This window comes from Rhinatrema bivittatum, chromosome 5 (genome assembly GCF_901001135.1).
Source record: "Rhinatrema bivittatum chromosome 5, aRhiBiv1.1, whole genome shotgun sequence".
Taxonomy (NCBI): domain Eukaryota; kingdom Metazoa; phylum Chordata; class Amphibia; order Gymnophiona; family Rhinatrematidae; genus Rhinatrema; species Rhinatrema bivittatum.
The window spans coordinates 23,611,527-23,631,229 of record NC_042619.1 but is presented as its reverse complement, the minus strand read 5'-3'; the positions used below and the strand labels follow the sequence as shown (position 1 = coordinate 23,631,229).

At 43.2% G+C, this 19,703-nt stretch overlaps 1 protein-coding gene across 2 annotated transcripts in view; it reads right to left on the bottom strand.

Annotated features, from left to right (window-relative positions):
* Nucleotides 1-3,316: 3,316 nt before the first annotated feature.
* FCHSD2 (FCH and double SH3 domains 2) overlaps nucleotides 3,317-19,703 on the bottom strand; it is a 537,915-nt gene continuing 521,528 nt past the window's right edge. For both annotated transcript variants that reach the window (XM_029602137.1, XM_029602138.1), the window contains exons 17-20: nucleotides 16,427-16,647; nucleotides 11,918-12,047; nucleotides 11,750-11,829; nucleotides 3,317-5,404 (exon numbers count right to left, since the gene is read on the bottom strand). In XM_029602137.1, coding sequence (XP_029457997.1) covers nucleotides 5,321-5,404; nucleotides 11,750-11,829; nucleotides 11,918-12,047; nucleotides 16,427-16,647 — 515 coding nt within the window. In that variant the 3' untranslated portion in view covers nucleotides 3,317-5,320. The remainder of the gene's footprint in view (nucleotides 5,405-11,749; nucleotides 11,830-11,917; nucleotides 12,048-16,426; nucleotides 16,648-19,703) is intronic.

The following is a 19,703-nucleotide window of genomic DNA, read 5'->3' as shown; positions in this document are numbered from 1 at the left end:
TGTGTGTGTGTGTGAGTCAGCATGTGACAGTGAGAGCCTGTGTGTAGGAATGATTGTATGAGAGAGAGCATGTGACAGTGAGAGCCTGTGCTTGAGCAGGACAGCATGTGGGAGTGAGAGAGAGCCTGTGTGTGTGAGTCAGCATGTGACAGTGAGAGCCTGTGTGTAGGAATGATTGTATGAGAGAGAGCATGTGACAGTGAGAACCTGTGCTTGAGCAAGACAGCATGTGGGAGTGAGAGTTAGACAGCATGTGCAAGAGAGAGACTGTGTATAAATGATTGTATGAGGGACAGCATGTGAGAATGAGTGCCTGTGTATGTGAGAGAGAGAAAGCATGTGAGAATGAGAACCTGACTTTGTGTTTGAGGGAAGCAGACAGATGGAGAGAAAAGAAATATGTTATAAAAGGAATTGGCAAAAAAATAAGAAAGGGAAAGTGGAAAAAAAAAAGCCTGTGACCAACCGATTAGAAAACTAAGATCAGACAGCAAATGTAAAAAGAAATAAATTACTTTTTACTGATTGGCACATGTAATCTTTGGGAATGTGCAAGAGTAGCACTTTCTCTATGCGGATCTCACAATGTACGAGATCAGCATAGAGGAACTGGAAGCCCATGGGGCCTGCACAGAGGAGGCAGCAGAATGTGCTTAAATGCCTATAGCAGCAATCAGCACCTCCGCAATAGCCATACAGCAGCAGTGACAGTGGGAGCAGAAGAATGAGAGAGGCTCTGAGGTTGCTGGCAAAAGAAAAAGAGGGGGTCTCTGCCTTTAGTGTGTGCATGTGTATGAATGGGTGCCTGCCTGGGGGTGTATGTGTGTGAATGGATGGGTGCCTGCCTGAGGGTGTGTCTGTGAATGAGAATGTATGGGTGTCTTCCTGGGGTTTGTATGTGTGAGAATAGGTGCCTGCCTGTTTGTGGTGTATGTGTGTGTGTGAGAATAAATTGGTGCCTGCCTGGGGGTCTGTGTGTGAGAGAATGAATGTGTGCATGCCTGGGGGATGGGGAGGGAGTGGTGTGAAAATGAATGGGAGCCTGCCTGGGGTTCAGTGTGAGAATGACTAGGAGCTTGCCTGTGTGTGTGTGTGTGAGAACGAGTGGGAGCTTGCCTGGGAGTGTGTGTTTGTGTGTATGTGAGGGAGCCAGTGAGAGTGAGAGCCTGAGTGTGTATGAGAAAATCCAGGGGAGTAAGAGTTTGTGTGGGGGTGTGTGTGGAGGGGGAGAGAGTGCCTTAGAGCCTGAGTGTGTCAGTGTCTGTGAGAGCGAGAGGTTATGGTTGGGTATAAGAGCATGAATGTGTATGTATGTGACAGTGTATGTGTGAGAGAGAATGGACATGTGAGTATGTGTAAGAGAGAGAGGATAACCTCCTAATCCTCGACAATATCAGGGTGACTGGAAATAAAGAGCTCCCATGTATGGACAGCAGGGGCTTTTTAAAATCCTTATTAGTTTTAATTATTGTGTGTTATTTGATATATGTACTGTTTTGAAATATTTTATTGGTGTTTGGGAAATTGTAAAAAATGTATATGATTTTAATTAATAGAAATTCTATTTATCAGTAGTTTTAAAATATTTTATTAGTATGGTTTTACTATTATAACTGATGCTTTGTTTCTTGATTTTATTTGTTTTATGAGGAATGGTTGTTCTGTTTTTCCATTGCTAATACACAGAGTCTGGCTTCTTGGGGTTTCCATTTCAGTTTTTTCTAATTTGTGCTCCTTTATTTTGTATTCTGTATTTGGTGAGGGTCTGTCTCTGCTCTGTGTGTGTGACCATGATGAGAGATTCTGCTAGCATAGGGATCTATAGCAATCGGGTTTGTTTTGTTTCCTCAGTAGGTGGTGTATTGGTATTCTAGGACCCAGTGTAATATTTACCCTTGCTTATTCACAGGTAGGGTTATTGTTGTTTGAGTCCTTGGTGTTATTACTGTTATGTTATGATGGGATTGCAGTATAGATTTTGGGTGTCTTTTTTGCGGTGCTTTGTGTTAGTTCACAATGTGTCTGGCAGTGGAAGGTGTTTGTGCTGCTGTTGCTGTGAGGTGACACCAGAATTTGAAAATATCTTTCAGTATGATGAACTGTAAGGGAAACATCCAAGCTCCATTGTTTGGGGGAATTTCAGTGGATGCACAGAGATACAGAACTGGAGGTGCAGGATTTGTATTGACATTCTGTCCCTTCCTATATATTCCAGACTTCACTCTCATAATCCATATAGAATTAGTTGAATGAGGCTATCAAATAATTTTATAGTAGTTTTACTAGAAGTGTGAAACTGGCCAGCTTTTTAAAATAATGCAGAGGACCCTTTGGACTTTTTTTAACAACACTTTTTTTTATAACCAATTTTAAAGCAGGATCCATGCTATAGAGGTGGGTGTGATGAAGAAATGTCATTTTGGCTCCCCCCCCACCCAAAACAAATTCTTCTGTCTAGAGATGCCACTGATTTTCTGTGGCACACAAATGCATTGGCCCCTGGGCGCCGGAGACCCTTGGTGCGCCACTGGGTGCGAGCCATATGGGGCCGCAAGTGGTGGCAAAGAGGAGTGGAGATTTGGCGGGCCGCAAGCAGTGCCCAATCTGCTCGCGACCCAGAAAACCCCAGTCAGCGGGCGTGATTGAGAATGAGGTAGGAGTCGGGGCCGAGACCGGGGGGGGGGGGGGGGCGCAAGGAAGAAGGCTCGCCTAGGGTGCCAAATCCCCTTGCACCGGCCCTGCATGCACCTCTGTAAACGTGATGAAAATAGTGCAGGCATTCCATGGGGAGCATGAGAAAGGGAGGAAGGAGAAGGATGTGCACAGATGGGGTGAGAGCTGTCTTGGAAGTCCAGGACTAGGCTCAGTATCCGCAGCTGAGAGGAAGAGGAAATATGCAAGTCAGGCTATCATCTCTCCAGTTCCCTGGCAAGAGGCTGGAAGGTGCACAGGGTGCCATCAGCTCAATCCCATGTGGGTTGTAGTGGATTCGTGAGTCCACCAGTAAGGAAGCTGGGAGCAGTATGCAGATGGGTTGCAATCTTCCCCAGTTATTTGACCTAATAAAGAGATTAACTTTGAATATTTTGGTTCTCCAAAAACCATCCTGTTGCAGGTTTTGAGAAGCACAAATGAAAGATAAACAGGGAATCAGCTCTCCCAGGCTGAGCTTCATCTATGAACTGTGCACTGACCAAGAGAAGGCATATCCCTTATAAAGGGGACGTCCGTTCTACCCGCTGATTATTTCACTATACAGATATATGTGTTCTTGAACATGTTGTAAAATAACCTTTGGTGCATTACAGTAAAGAGAAACGTTTTTAATTACATGTTTTATTATTCAACATTTTATACATAATAAATACAAACTTTTTACAGCCAATACAAAGAAAAAAAGCATTTGCACCTATGCTCTCAATGTATTGACGCTGTACAGTGTGGTACATGGATTAGATGCCCTGTATGAAATCATAGTTAAAGGGGGCATATTTTACAACTTTCTTAAATAAAATTAGCAGCTCTTACACAAAATAATTTTTAAAATATAAACTAGAATTTTCAAATAACACTTTTCAAATTTTGAAAATCAGGATGTGATGCTCAGAAAAAACTGGCCAAGAGGGGACAGGAAGGACAAGGGCAGTACTTGCTTTAAATCTGCAACCGCATGCATTTTAAACTCTGTAGATAATTACATTTTAAAAGATGAATTTTCATTATTTTTTTTTTCTATAAACTTAAGAACAAGTTTGATAACAAAAAGATCTCAAACAGATCAACAGGACAAGAGGTGCAAAAAGGAGGAGAAACGTGAAAAAAAAAAGAATCAAGAATCTGCAAAGTAGATACAGACACCGATTTGAAGGCCGACCAATTGAATGGGTCTTCGCACACAGGCCTCAAACTCTTCCCCACTCTGGGCTGCACCATCCTCCAAGGAAGAGATGGGAAATGCAAATCTCCACCTGTAAATGCAATTCTCCCTCCTCCCAATGTTGCGTTAACAACAAAATCCTCTTGTCAAATATTTAAAAAAAACAAAACATTTTTTTGTGGCATGAAAGGGAAGCAGAAACCCTAAACAACTCTCTTACATACCCAGTGAACATTTTGAAGCCTACAGATTGTGTGCTGCAGATTAATACATTGCATGTTTTAATGTTCAAACAAGAAGGGAACCATAGACCTTGGGAGTCAGGAACTTAAACCTCCTCCACAATCCCCCGTCAACAGATTTTATTCAAATTATTTTCAAGAAATGCTCGTCCAGAGAATGTTGGTTTAAAATGCCTTTGCACTCTTCCCCCAAGGAGAACAGAACGAGGCTATGAGGGACCGCACTCTCTCAATAGGACTGAGGTTTCCCCTGGTCTGATGAACGGCTGGGCTTTTATAACGAGTAATGCGTATGCAAGAGACTAATAGCACGTGTACAAACTCTACATGTAATCTCGAGCTCTCTCCAGACGTTTCGGTGTCATAACGATATACTGATAATGCTGGCTAATAAAGTACATTGTAATAAGTGAGATATAAATGACCCAAATACTTCAAAGGAAACAAAAAGGAAGAATTTAGCTAAGAGAAGTGAAGCCTGTTGCTCAGGTCACTCAAAGCCTCACGTTAAGACTATAGAACAAGTTGTGGCTACTAATTCAGCACCTCCATATTTGATAGCTCTATACTAAATGAACTGCATAAATATTAATACAAAAACATTTAGTTCTGTTTCTTAAATGCTAGTTATTGAAGAGATGTGCATGTGTGAAATTAGTGCCATGTGATCTGCAGTACTTTGCTTTATGTATTCCTTACTGTTTGCTATTTGTCTTTTTTTTTTTGAAAGGGCACCCAAGAGGATCCAGCCTCTCCTTAACATGTGTGTGTTTCCCCCCTTAATGCAATAGCATCTGATTAATAGCCAACCAGACATGTCATGCTACTGAGGATATTCCACACGTTCCTATGGCAACAGTAATATACTGTACTAATGCACATGATGGAAGTATGCTCCGACTATGCTGCACCAACAAGCCTCGGGATGAGAGCGCCCAGGTCCTCCCTCTGCTCACCGTCCGGCCTGCCTTGCTTTGTGCCAAGGGAGGCAGGGACGGCCAAAAAACAAAGAGAAAACTAAACAAAAGAGAAGGCACGATATATTTACGAGTGTGGGAAGACGTTCAACAAACCACGGTGTTGTTTTCTAGCCTCCCCCCTCCCCCCCTTTTTTTTTTTTGCGCAAAAGGTGCCTAAAAAAATGAGTGACCAAACGCTGCATTTGGCCTTGATTGTAGCACTACATGAACAGTCCCCTTCATTAAACCAAAGTGATTTCCACATCTTCCACCTTCTCCGCTGGCCTCCGCTGGTGCTGCGTCGGGGGAGGGGGAGCTGCTCGGACCTAACAAGCAAAAAAAAAAAAAGCAGGAGAATCAGCAAACTACACAACTAAGACGTCACATTTCCATCCAGAAAACCCAACCGGCATGGTCTTACTGCTCCACTAGCAAATGCAAAGGGTGGGGGAGGAGCGGAATTCTTCCTCACTCTAAGAGCGATTCTTAATAGTTTCAAAGGTTTGATGTTCCGAGCAGACAGAATTTTACATTTTAGCTTATTTCCAGAAAAGATGTTTAAAAACAATTTGTGCATTACACGAACTGAGAAAAATTCACTGTCATAATTAAGGCCGGTTTTCACCTCTAACAGCAGGTATAGCAGAGTTGCTTACCTGTAACAGGTGTTCTCCTAGGACAGCAGTCCTCACATGTTGGCGACATCATCCGATGGAGCCTGGCACAGAAAACATGTCAAAGTTTCTAGAAACTTTGACCAGCAGACTGAGCATGCCCAGTCTGCCGCTATCCGCGCGTCCAGGCAAGGTTCCCCCTTCAGTCTCTTCTTTTTCATGGTTGTGGAAATCCAAACCCTTGAAAGCGTCTTCGCATATTTTCGGGGTTTTTTTTCCCTTTTCTGCATCGGGTCCCCCTTTGCATTCGGTTCCTCCAGTAGGTGCCCCTGGCTTTTACCATCATTATTTGCGGCCGATTCATGACTCCTGCTTCCCTGTTGGTCATCGACCGTGCGCAGGCCTCCTTTTTCAATGGCATTGCCGGGTTTCAGACGATGCCCCCAGTGCCCGCGGACCATGTCCATCACGGATCCGCATGAAGTCTGTATCCTCTGCCTGGGGGCCTCACATAACATCCGAGGGTGTCTTTTGTGCGATCAAATGACTCCCAAAGGGCGTCGTGCTAAGAGGTTTATTCCATTTATCTCCAAGCTAAATAGAACTTGTATGCATTTAGACTAACCGGACGTCTTGGTTTTAAATGTTGCAATAAAGACTTGCATGAGCTCCTCTACTCACCGATGATTACAGCCTCCCATACAGGTTTCTCTGGAGCAGCGATTCTCAACCAGTGTGTCGCCAAGCACCAGCAGGTGTGTTGCATCTCCCGATGTCCCACTGCCCTACTTGTGCTTCCCCTTCTTGCCAGGGGTGGACTGGCTGATGCAGTTGATAGGGGAGTGCCACCGCCAAAGGCTGGGCCGGTGGGGCCAAAGAGCAGAGATGCTGAGTGCTACCAGAAGACAGGCTGGCGGCGGCTGAAGTGCGGAGGCCAGGCTTATTGGGCCAAGCAATGAGAAGAGGCTCCACGTGACCGTGTGTGTGAGTGGCAGCTTTGTGTGCCTGTGGTAGAAAGAGTGCATGAGTGGCAGCTTTGTGTGGTAGAATGGGTGTGTGAGTGAGAGCCTGTGTGTGTGTGGTAGAATGAGGGCTTGGGTGTGTGAGTGGCAGCTTTGTGGGTGTGTGATAGAATGGGAGCAAGAGCATTTGTATGTGATTAAGAGCTTGTATGTAAGTGAGAGAGCATGTGTGTGATTGTGAGAGACCATGGTCGGAGGTGATGTGTTTCTGAGAGAGAGAGACAGAGACTGGTCAGGGAGGTGACTGGAGTGTGAGAGAGAGAGACTGGTCAGGGAGGTGACTGGTGTGTGAGAGAGAGAGAGACTGGTCAGGGAGGTGACTGGTGTGTGAGAGAGAGAGACTGGTCAGGGAGGTGACTGGTGTGTGAGAGACAGAGAATGGTCGTGGAGGTGACTGGTGTTGGTGTGTGAGAGAAAGACTGGTCAGGGAGGTGACTGGTGTGTGAGAGACAAACTTGTCAGGAAGGTGACTGGTGTGTGAGAGACAGACTGGTCAGGGAGTTGACTGGTCTGTGTGAGACAGAGACTGTGTATGAGTGACTGGTTATGGGCCCCAAGGAAAAGGACCTTGAGGACAGAGTTTCAGCAGCCACTGCTGCTTCTGGTGTGTGCTATTGGCCTGCAAGGGAAAGGAGTAGGAGAGTTGCTGGAGAGGGTAAGTAAAGGTGGCTTTTTAAATTTCTTTTTCTTGATTGACTGCCATTCTAATTATTGGGTATTATGCGATGTCTGCTGTTTTGAAATATTTTATTGATATTTGGACATGTTTTAATAATCTTTATGAGCTTTTAATTGTTGGATGTTATTCTGTTCAGCAGCTGTTTTGTAACATTTTTAGTATAGCTTTACAATTAATTCTGTGTGGGGCTCTATAGCAGCTCGGCTTATTCTGTTTTCCCACTAGGAAATTTATTAGTGTTTAGGGCCTGGTTTAATAGTTGTATTTCTTAGATAGGGTTGTTACTGTTTGAGTGTGTTCCATAATACAGGTGTAACTTTGTGCGGGTTAGTTTGTGAGCATTATTGCAAATCCTGAGAGTCTGTTAGGTGCTATATTTCTGTTTCCATTTCTCCAGGTTTGCACTGCATGCAGCGTAGTTGTTTTGGTTTTCCATTCCAGTTTCTGTCTCCATATTTATAATTTGTGGTTTTTCTGTACTTGGTGAAGAGTGTGTGACCGAGGTGAGGTATTTTACTAGCCTGTAGGCATTTGTATCAATCTTATTTGTTGTGTTTTCTCAATAGGACATGCATTAGTGGTAAATTACTGTCTTTTCATAAGGAAGGCTATTGTGCCTGCAAGTAAAGAGTTTGTTTTGCTTTTACTGAGATGTCATCAGAACCAGAATATCTTTTTTATATGGTGAGTTGTATGGATAATGCCCTAGATCTGCACTGTACCCATTTTTGGGGGTCGAGGGGGTTCCTGAGGATGCAGAATATATAATTACATTTAGCCCCATGATGGTCACATGTTCAGTGTGTCACGCATGTGAGAAACCTGTCAGGTGTGTCCTGGCTGATCTGGAGGAGGACTAAAAAACCTCACAATTACATGATTTCACTATTTAGGGCTCTTCAGCTTGGAGAAGAGACGACAGAGGGTACGACAGTCAGCAGCGGGTGGGACAAGTAAATAGGGAACAGTTATTTACTCTTCGCAATAGTTCTAGGCCTAAGGTGATACGCCCTGAGACTAACTGGTAGCAGATTTTAAACAAATTCAGTCAATGCAAAATTACGCTGTGGAATTTGCTGCCGGAGAATTTGGTTAAAATTAATAGTACAGTTGGACTATAAAGAGATCTGGATAAGCTTCTCGAGGATAGATCTATGAACAATTATTAGCCCTCTCTTAGTTTTGGGAGTGTGCAACATGGAAGAGACTTTCTCCCATTAGAATCTGCTAGGGACTTCCAAGTGTCCTAGACTGGCCACTGGACAGGATGTTGGGTTTGATGGAGCATTGAGAGGGTGCTTGCATGGGTTTCTGTGAGACAGAGTGCCTATGCCTGCGCGGGTGTCTTTGACAGAGTGCGCCTGTGCCTGCACGCCTGTATGTGTGTGTGTGAGGGATTAAAATTTGTGTGCTCTCCCCTTTCACACACACACGCTCCCTCGGTCTCTCACCAAGTGTCTATGTATGTGTGAGAGGGAGCATATTGTGTGTGCGAATGCATGCCCCCAGTCTACGAAAATCTTAGGATGACATATGGAAAGTGGGAGATTTTTTAAATCCTTGTTAGTTTTAATGATTGGGTGTTATTTGATGTGTATGCTCTTTTGAAATATTTTATTGATGTTCACCTATGATATGCAAAGCTTTACTCAGTACCAGTATATGCTGTGTGAAGGACTGCAATGTAAGTATCTTTAACATCTCTACGTTGCCGGTAAGCCTGAAGTGTCTGATAAATAAAGGTGAGGTTCTGGGCTTTTTGGATGGCATGTAAGGTAAATAAGTGATACACTTCAATAGTGCTGCTCCTCTCCAGAGCCAGGGAGGAAAGTGGGCTGCCCTGGCTATAGAATACCCTTATCTTCCTATTACTACCGGGATCACACAGCAGGAAAACCCTACCTACAATATCATCTTGGGTTTGTTTTCCAGGGTGAATGCTTCAAATTGACTTCTGGTGTAAAAAGATAAAACTGCCTACAGTACTGAGAACCCAGGAAACGGAGGTGGTGTATCTTGTTAAAATATAAACCATTAAACTGATTTTCTTCTTTTATCGTATCAAGCTGATATTAATTTTCAAAATCAATCTTGGGGAGATTTGTAGTTCTGTAGTGAAGGTTTTAATCCTTGACTAAGTACTCTTGCTTTCACTGGACAGGCAACATGAAAAGCACTTGGAGGGAGGAGCAAACATCTGCCCATCTCCACCAGCTTATACGCTACTCTCTCCCTTCTCCCACCAAATCAGACTGAGACCAAGGACATCACACGGCTTTCCAAGGCAGAAAATACAGTTCCTCAAGTTCTGTATACAGAATATGCTGAATGTTGGCCCTTAGGATTTAAAGTCTGTGCACCAAAAGAGAAATACTCCTTAAAAACCTGAACTCGTTATTAAAACTTCTAGAGACTGAAAATCAGTGCAAATTCTCTCTGCCTACGTCCTGCACATTAAAGCTTTGTTTGAAGATCGTTAAGGTCAGATCATACAATGTTCAACTCAAACTGCTACAGTCTATTAGCTGGGGTGCAAGATGTGGCAGGTTTATCAGTCCAGACACTAAGAATTATGATTCTTCTAGAACAGTGGATAATGGTTCCCAACATAGAAATCTACAAGCTGATTTCATCAGTTTGTAGTTACATATTGCTAATCTGTTTGCTCTTCCCTATTATCGCCCTTCCTTAAGAAGACCACCATCTTGAATGGGCTGCATGTACCATAAAATAATCCAAAGCAAGAAGAGGAGATGCTTTAAGCATTTGCCTTGTACAAAGTAGAAAAGGTAGACTCCAGGAATACTGAGAACATTTTAGGTATCCTTTAAAAGCTTTTAGCTTGGAATTTTGTTTCCCCTCCCTGAAGTTGCCATGAAGTATACTTCTAAATGCCTTTATGAGAAATCAACTGGTTAGATTTAGCTGCTCTCAAAGGCGGTCTTCCTGGGGGGACATGCGTAGGCTGGGGGAGTAAGTTGCACGTGTATAATTTTCAAGTGATACAGGGGTAGGCTTCCTGGGGCTTCAGAGACGCCATTAATAAATGTAAATAAGTAGTAACTGCACCTGCATTATGTAGATATCTGTATACTTGTAGCCACTTTTCAAAAGAGAAGCTATCAGGCTAATTTCTCTTTGAAAATTAGCTATAAGGTACCTGGGTGTAAAAGTGGCTTGAGTCCTGAAAACTTCCACCTAGGTGGTTACTCATGCTAGGATCAAGCAATACAAATGCACTCCAATTAAAATAAGACATTTAAATCCTTTACAGCCAATTGTTAGTAGTAACAGAAGGAAGTTGTGTCAACCAAAATGAATCTTACACAATATTTGTTATAGCAGTCAAATTATATGGGATTTTGCTCCATTTGTCCAGAAAGAGGAGCACAGTATGACAACACATATCCATCTTTTCTTTTTGAACGTTTGACTTTGTCCATTGACCATACAGAAATCTTTAGCCAGTCTGGCATTTAAGATTTTGATCAGCCCCACTGTGCCTTCTCTAATTTGGAAACTGATCATATGCACAGTAACACAGCAGACCTATTCCCGAGCACACTGCCAAGGACATCTCTCAGCTGGCAGCCATAAAGTGGGATCGCTTCTCACCCAGGGCAGCCTTTGCAAAATACAAAGAGATCAGAGCCGTGGCATTTCCCAGAGCTGTCAGAGAAAATCTAAGACTTCTGTAGATGCTGGGGGATATCCTACCACCAGGCCAGAAAGGAAACCTGAGCAGGGACAATGCAAACCAGAATCAAAACCTGTGTACCTTCACTTAGTACCATTTGATAGCATTTTCCTTTCTTTTCCTACCCTTTTATTATAATCATTCTATGTATTACTTTGACAAATTATGTAAAACTGTCATGCCAATTAGGCGATCTGAATCTAGTCTTCCCGGGTACAGGCGAGATCCCCTGTTTAGCTCACACCCAGCACCCCCTTCTTTCCTGTGTCTAACCACAAAGCTTTGTAATAACCTAAGCAGCTACCAATACTACTGTGACTTTGCCCAAGCATGTGTCCTTTTCAGATGGTATCCTGCCGTCCAACCTGACTTGTCCCTGGGGAGCTATAATGGCTGGTACCAAACCCAGTGCTCCCCATGGCTTGCAGTGCCATTAGGCCATGCTTCTGTTGTCTCTTCGGACTCTCAGCTTATCCCATGTCTTCCTGAATTCTGCTTCTTACTGTTTTATCCTCCACCACTTGTTCCTTTAGTTATACTGTATTTTTATTTTTTTAATATTGCTCCAATTACTGTAAAGTGGGAATCCATTTGCATGAAAGATTCTATATAAGATGTAAGCATGGTTTCTATTAGAAACAATAAAACAAAAGACTTACAGGTCGTAGTTTGCCATAGGTTTCAGGAGTGCATCGCAGGGATTGGGACAATCCAGGGAAGTCTGAATTGAAGTTATTTTCTTAAACAGAAGCAAATTTAACATGTTAAGCACCATTAAAAAGACATTTTCCCATTAACAGAACTATCACAGCAAGCACCTTCCTTACCGTTCACGGATGGCGACCTGGGAACGTAGTGAGAGTCTCTCTTGTCAGGGCTGGGAAAGGGGCTGCTGGGAGGCTGATCGTACAGTGGTAACGGAGGAAGGGGATTCTGTGGCTTCGGTGACGGAGATACCTGTTTCATTCATGGAAAGGAGACTGGGTGAAGCAGCATTCTTATCAAAGCTTTCTATCAGTGCACAGATGTAGCATGCCAGCTGATAAACTGATAGCACAGCGGCTTCCTTCAGGGCTCAATTCCTCTAATCAACATTAGTAAAAATTCAACAGCTGGTTAAATGAACATTTAATTGTATGAAAGAGTCTTAAGTGGAAGGAACCAGTCTACCACTTGAAGTCAACAGAATGTTTGTAAGTTTACACAAATAGGATTTTGATAATTTAAGAGTATGCTCACTTGCACAAGTAGAGATTTCATCAACAGGAAAAAGGAGGTAATATTCCCCCTGTAGAGGTCACTAGCAAAACCCCCACTGTATACTTTTCTGGAGGCTATACCTTTGTGAACACTTTGAAAAACTGGACGTGGTTTAAAGAAAAGCTTAAGATACTTAAAATGTACTCAGAGAAAGAAGAGAAAGGGGGATATGAGAAAAACATTCATATCTGAAATGCTGCCATATATTTCAGGAAGGTGAATTTCTCAAAGAAAAGGAGTTTCAAGGACAAGGGCTCATGATCTGAAACTGGAGGGATGAAGATTAAGAGGACACATGAGAAAATACGTCTTTACTGAGGGAGTGGTAGAGGACAGGAAAAAGCTACCAGCAGAGGTGCTGAAAACCAAAACTGTGACAAAATTCAAGAATACTTTAGGCAGAGATGGAAAACAGTGGAAGGGCAAGCTAGGAAGATTTTAGTATGGCAAACAATCTTCCCCTTCAGCCTTTCAAGAGCAGAGGTGCTAATGAGAAGACAAGGAGCAGATAAAGGCAGCCACGACCAAGTGACAGTGTGTGCGCCATGGCCTAGCAGGAACGGCATCAGTAGAAAGCAACAAGCTGATGCCAGAAGACTGATGATGGTGGTTGGGTACTATTTAGCAAGGTTACAGGGACCTACGTGGCTGAATGTTCAAACTACCACCTCTCTGGATTAAGGATGGAAACTTGTATGTTCATCTATTCAATATGGCAGAGAACCATGGAAGACGACATGAAAACTGCTTGAGAATATTGCTTATCAGTCAGGCTTGTAGCTGGGATACATCCTAAGCAGCGTGTCTCTTTATAACTGGGCAAACGACAGGGGCACAGTAGTCTTCATCTGTTAACAACCACTACGTTAGTATGATATGGGGGCTGCAACACTGAACCAGCCATCCTTATGATCTCAGCACAAACTGCGGCAGAAGTGCATCCAAAATTTCTAAACTGTTTGGTCAAGAAGCAATGGAAAAGGTCCAGAGGTGGTTCCTGGGGGGGAACAGCATTACTGCAGCCATGTCAAAATGGTGCCAATGGTCAAAACATTGAATTTGGGTTTATTAACCGATAGTATAGAAGTAAATGCATGTAAAACACAAAATCCATTTTTTAAGAGGATTTGTTTTTTGTATTTTAATGAGAGATGTGTACTAGTAGCTGTTAAAAATGAAAGGTCCACATTTTTTTGTTGTTGTGATACTCTGGTACCCAAGCTTGAAACCGTTTTTCCAATCTGGAGCACCTTCCAAAGAGCAAAGTGTGTGGAGGTGTTTGGCTGTTGCTCAATTATTACAACTCTGCATGGAAGAAACATAAAATGAGGCACACATGGAGGTAAAACGCCCTGAAAAGGACTGGACTTCTCCCTTCCGGCAGCACTGTGCAAACAAGGGGGTTTCTGAAATACTTGCACGATGCTGACCAAGGAGGCAGCAGCAGAGTTTATGTGAAGGATGACTCGCTCTAACTCTACAGATTATAAGCGTAAAAAGGGTTTTGCGGAAACCAGAGAGTGCAAGTGTGGATAATATGTTTTTCCCAGGTTCTGAGGGATCTCGATTTGCTTCACTAATTACAGGAAGGCGACTGGGAATTTCCTCTGCTGGCTCCTTTCCTATCTTTGCCATACATCCATCCAGAGCCACAAATCTTCACACATGCTAAAATGTTAACACTTGGGGGAGTGCTGTGTTTGTTCATAAAACAAAGGCCAGCATCATCAAAATTATTATGTTCAAATACATTTCTAGCTGAATTACATTATGTATTTTCAGCATATCTAATAAAATGGATTATCTAGACACGGTCATTCCACTGTGCACAATTAGCCCTTCTGGGTAAACAATTTAGAGTTTACCTTCCACCTACTGCTATTTAGTGGTAAAGATGAATACATCAAGCCCAAGGCATGCCTGCATTTATCCCCTGCTTTCTTCAATTCAGATACTGATTTGGTTGGTGTGGTGTGAGCAGCCAGATCACTTAATTGCCTTGGCTACTGCATGTGACTATCAGAGTTCCTCCACTGCTGCCCCCCAACACTGCTGCCAACACTGCTGCCTCCACTGCTGCCCCCAACACTCAGTGCACTTTCCTTATCTTAATCTTCCTGGGGATAAGACAGTAGGGATGTGCATCAGTTTTTTTGTTTCCATTAGTGCACATTAAGGTGAAACAAAAACCAAACAAACAAACCAAGCTGCACATTTTACTTTCAGAAATTAACGCCTGCCCAAAGGCTGGCGTTAATTTCTGCCGGCACCAGGGAAGTGTACAGAAAAGCAGTTTTTTCTGTACACTTCCCCAGTTTTTTCTGCTTTTCTGTACACCCTCAGACTTAATATCATAGCGATATTAAGTCGGAGGTCCCAAAAGTAAAAAAAAAAGTAAAAATTAAAAAAAAAAAGCCCGTTTTCCGAACCCGTGGCTGTCAGCGGGTTTGAGAACTGACACCGGCAAAATTGAGCGTCAGCTGTCAAACCCGCTGACAGCTGCCGCTCCTGCCAAAAAGGAGGCACTAGGGATGCGCTAGTGTCCCTAGCGCCTCCTTTTACTGCGGGCCCTAATTTGCATAGGCCACCCTCCTGAATCGCGCACCCAGGAGAGTGGCCTGGGCGCTCGCCAGTTCTCCCGCGTGTTTTTCTGAATCGGCCTGAAAGAAGGGCATGGCTATTCATGCCTGCTAATTTTTATACTTCTAGGCTCATGCTGTAGCTAGGAAGGACAGGCCTTCTCATAAAGTAGCTCCTGCATGTTTAAGGGCCACCACTGATATCTCGTGTTACTGCAAGGTACTGAGGGCACAACACAGGTGCTGGTCTGGATTGCAGCATAAAGCCAGTGGTGACTTTCCTGGCACACCTGATCAGATCTGCTGGCATGCTGCTTGGAAACAATGGACTAGATTCCAGTTAAAGATTTTTCAGAGCCAGGTTACCAATTCTGTATTACTAGATAGCTGTCCAGATACGGTGACCAGTGACATGCAACATTAGAGTCAATAATATTTAGATCAACTATCTTTCATTCTTAAACAAAACATTTTTAAATATTGTCACGGGGCAGCAAAATTCTATTAGTTGTGCTGGTCCAGTAGAAAACTGGATTTTCTGCAGATTCTGATATATTTTATAGGGCTATCAAAAATTATTCAAGATGGTCCAAGTTCTTGCAAGACCACATAGATCCCTTCTTCAGATGAAAACCAATTAAAGGTAACACTATGGAAAGAATCCAGATGTTTTCAGGAATCACACAGTATACTCACTAAGAATCTGACTTATGCACCTGTACAAGTTTACAACACATCCTGCTGGTGGTTAACGGAGCCCAGTGAAAAGCTACAAACTGTTTCACAAGTTCTCAGTGGTCAGCAATGCACTTAATGTCAGAAAATGCAATGCCAGTCCCAACGGCGTCGTTTCAATCTGCCTGAAACTGAGCTGGCATGAAACGCTTCCCCGGGGACGTACAAAACATCCTGGCTGGATGCCCTTCACAGAAGAAAATAACCATTTGCGTACACTTTATAATTTAGGGAGAGTTCTGATCCTTTATAAACCCTAGCTGAATATCTCAAGTTTTCTAGGACTGCATAGCCAGGGCAATTTTCAAAAGTGCCTGCCCAGGAACCAAGCCGGGGGGTGAGGGTTACTTTATATACATTTTCCCTTTGAAAACGGCCATGGGCAAGAAGCACCCGCAGACATTTCCACCTCCTTTTTCTGTAGGATATTTTTGAATGAAAAATTTAAGTGTATCCTACACTCACTTTACCTCCTGCAAGCAAAACATCCCCCTATTGAGGAACCCCGTGTGGACTTTTAGCCGGATGGGCAAATTTCAGACCGTCCTTTACCCAGGCAAACGCATTTTAAAAGCTGCCCTCATAAAGTAGTTTTAGAAAGGATCTAAGCCTGTTTCCCTTTTATTTCTCTCTCCCAGGTGTGCTTGCTGACGTGTTGGGCATCTCCTTCTGATGGCAGCGTCCTTCCTCCCTCTTTCAGCCTGCCACAGAGGTGAACCCCTGTCCAAACTGCAGCTTTAGCTACGTTTCAGTGCCACGTACCTGGACATCTGTGATGCACTGTGAATCGCCATTTTCCGAAGATGCAAGTTCTTCCACCAGCACCGATGGGAAAACTCCCAGGCGGCCGTTGAACTCCCCCTCCCAGAAGCCGTCGTCTTCCTGATTCTCCTTGTTTAAGATTCGTATGACTGCGCCTTCTGGAAATGAGAGCTCATCATCTGTCTGGCCCTCATAGTCATAAAGTGCTTTCACGAAGAAGACTAAGGGTTGAGAAATTAAAGAAAAAGATTTTTTATTACAGTCTGCTCTAGGCAAGTCGAAGAGTAGGAGTCATCCTTTTTGCTGATGAGAGATATAATGCATGCTACCTAAAGACATATTGGTCACTAAAACAGCTCTTACCATGTCAAGTGGAAAAGCCAGAGCCCCTTAAAAAGGTTCTAGCTTGATGAAATAACTCCACAGACATTATATTACAGCCTTTGGTTCCCGGAAATCAGACTAGTGTGCATTTCCTCATCTTGATTAAACTAGGAGGTTTTTCACTTTCTAATGCTAAAAGAGAATACCAGTAGAGCAACAAGTATGATGGAAAAATTCTTTACCCTTAACATTCCTGAAAAATGTAATTTAAGACAGAGCTGATTACTGACTTCCTGCTAATTCCACTGTTTTTGAAAAGTCATTTATTTTGCAGGAAATCATTTCTTAGGCCTAAACGGACACATGTATGAGCCAGTCAAGTGTAGTGCTGACAGCTAAAGTGAAATGACCTCTACAATATAATAATTTAAGAGCAGAATAAAAATTCAGTACTCCAGCCAGTCCTGAGGTCTGCTATATCTGTATAAAGCCAAAGTGATTTGCAACCCTCCGTGAAAACGGATCCAAAATATAAATACCCTGTGATGTTCTCCCTTGATTTCCTCTCTGACTCATTATTTTATTTCAAATTACCATATATGTGAAAAATGATTAAAAAGGAAAGCCAAAAAAAAAAAAGGAGTTGGGTAGGGTTGGTCCCTCTACTGGGCTGGCAAAGCTTTGAATATGTTCAGTAGTAGGGCTGGCCCAATGGCTCGGTGCTGTCATGAAGCAGGATGAAAGAGGGGATGCACGATCCTGTGCAGACCGTGCTCTCAGTCCCTGGGAAAGAGGAGAAAGTCTCGGCTGTTACATCGTAGTGGTAAGTACCGGCTGGTTTAAGGATACAAGTGCTGGGAGGGAGCAGTGGGATTAACAAAGTGCTCCAGTTAGAACTAGACGTGCTTACTTTCTGGGATGTGTGTCCATGGATGTGTGCAGATCAGAAACCCCCCTCTACCGCCCCTGCCAGAGTCTTCATGTCCCCCCTGACATGTCCTGAAAACCTGGGGTGGACAGCACATCTAACACAAAAGTTATTAGAGACTGACGCACACAGACTCCGCAATCTCATAAGCCATCTTTCCCTTTGGACTGCAGGCTAAAAATGTGTGAACCTCACATCCCAAATCATAAAGAGTAGAATGCGATTGCCTATACTGCTCTCCCTATTAAAAAAAAAAAAAGAAAAACGAATTGTAAGCTTCAAAGTATTGCCTTTAATCAGTGGCTCCCAAATTATTTTGATGCAAGAATGCTTGGGAGGATAAGAGAATAGTAGGGCAGTATTCCACGGCAGCACATGAACAGTAAGCGAGAGCTGTGTGACCGACCGGTAAAGCATTGCCTGACTGCATACTTCCCTCTCCGGACTGGGTTTCAATTTACCTTTAGAAGAGAAAGCATGAGCCCAGGGAAAACCCAGAATAGGGCAATTAGCAGTGTCAATTTTTTTCTTCTTTCATGTTCCCATGCTGGCAGGAACGTGAACCAGCGATTTGTTTACAGACCGTTGACAGGAGAGTGACGCAAGGACCAAGCTGGCTCCACAGTACCATGAGTCACTTTCCCACACCAGTCCCATGAGAAACTGTACCAGGGACTGGAGGATTGGGTTTGGTCTCCCCCATCATTCATCTGACAGTGCTTTGGTAAATAAACAGCTGACTCCTGCTAGCAAGTGAACATGCAAAGGAATTTATTTCAGTGGCCCGCTCTCTTGAATTCAGGGTCCATCTCCACTGCAGCCTCATGTTAAGGGCAATTCTCAAACTGTAGGCAGATGTGCTAAGACGGCAGTACTTATTTTGGAGAAAGTTATGTGTGTGTGTGCTGGCAAGCCTCTCCCCTACCCTGCCCTCAGGAATGCCTCCTTTCATGGTGCGTAAAATTATGCATGCTGTGGCACTAGGCGAGAAATTTTATGCATGCAAAAACACATTTCCATGCATAAAGTATGGTTTTTACCCACAGAAATGGCTTTATAAATTGCCCTCCCTATAACACATCTAGCTCTAGAATTTCCTTTCCACTTCACCTACATTTAACCATTCAGACATTTGAATGTCTCTATTTTATCCTACTTTCCTCTCTTCTAGGGTATTCATACTGAGGTTCGTAAGTGTCATCTCACATGGTTTTTGGTGTAACCACTATACCATTTTAGTAGCCTCTCTCTGGATTGCCTTTGCCCTATCCTTGCAGAGAAAAATGGCCACCAGAATTGGACATGATATAGTAGGTGAGATCTTGCCAATGATCTATACAGAGGCATTATCATTAAACAGACTGTATGGTCTTTATCTGCCCAGCCACATTAATTACTCAGCTCTAAAATCCCAACCATTCCCTCAGAGCTTCCCTGTGCTTGTCCCATGCTTTCTATAATTCAGATACTGTCCTTGTTTCCACCACCTCCTGCATCCACAACCCTCTCTGTAATAAAATATCTCTTCAGATTACTCCTGAGTCTACCCCCTCATTCCAGAGCCTTGTTCTGTTGATAGAGGCCCGCCTCCTGCACATCGACACCTTGGAGGTATTTAAATATCTCTATTAAATCTCCCCTATCCCACCTTTTCTCTCTGGGCAACATGTTTAGATCTTTGTTCCCATATTTTAGAATAATGATCACTGAACTGAACAGTAGCCACCCTCTTGACTGACCCCAAATGGTTTATATCCAGTTCACTAGCTTGAGGCCCACTCCCAACTTCAATTAATTGGTTGAAAGATTAGTGCAAGAAAGACTTTCTTTTTTTGGTACAATATAATGCTGCAGAATATAAAATGTACTTAAATAAGGATCTGTACAGAAGAAAGGGTACTGTGGCTTTAGCCTTTGTTTGAGGCCCTATTTAGACTAGTATTTAAATTAAGTATTGGGAAGAGAAGAGGGACTGGAGGAAAAGGCACAAACCCCACTCCCCCCACAAGCAAAGACAGATGAGTT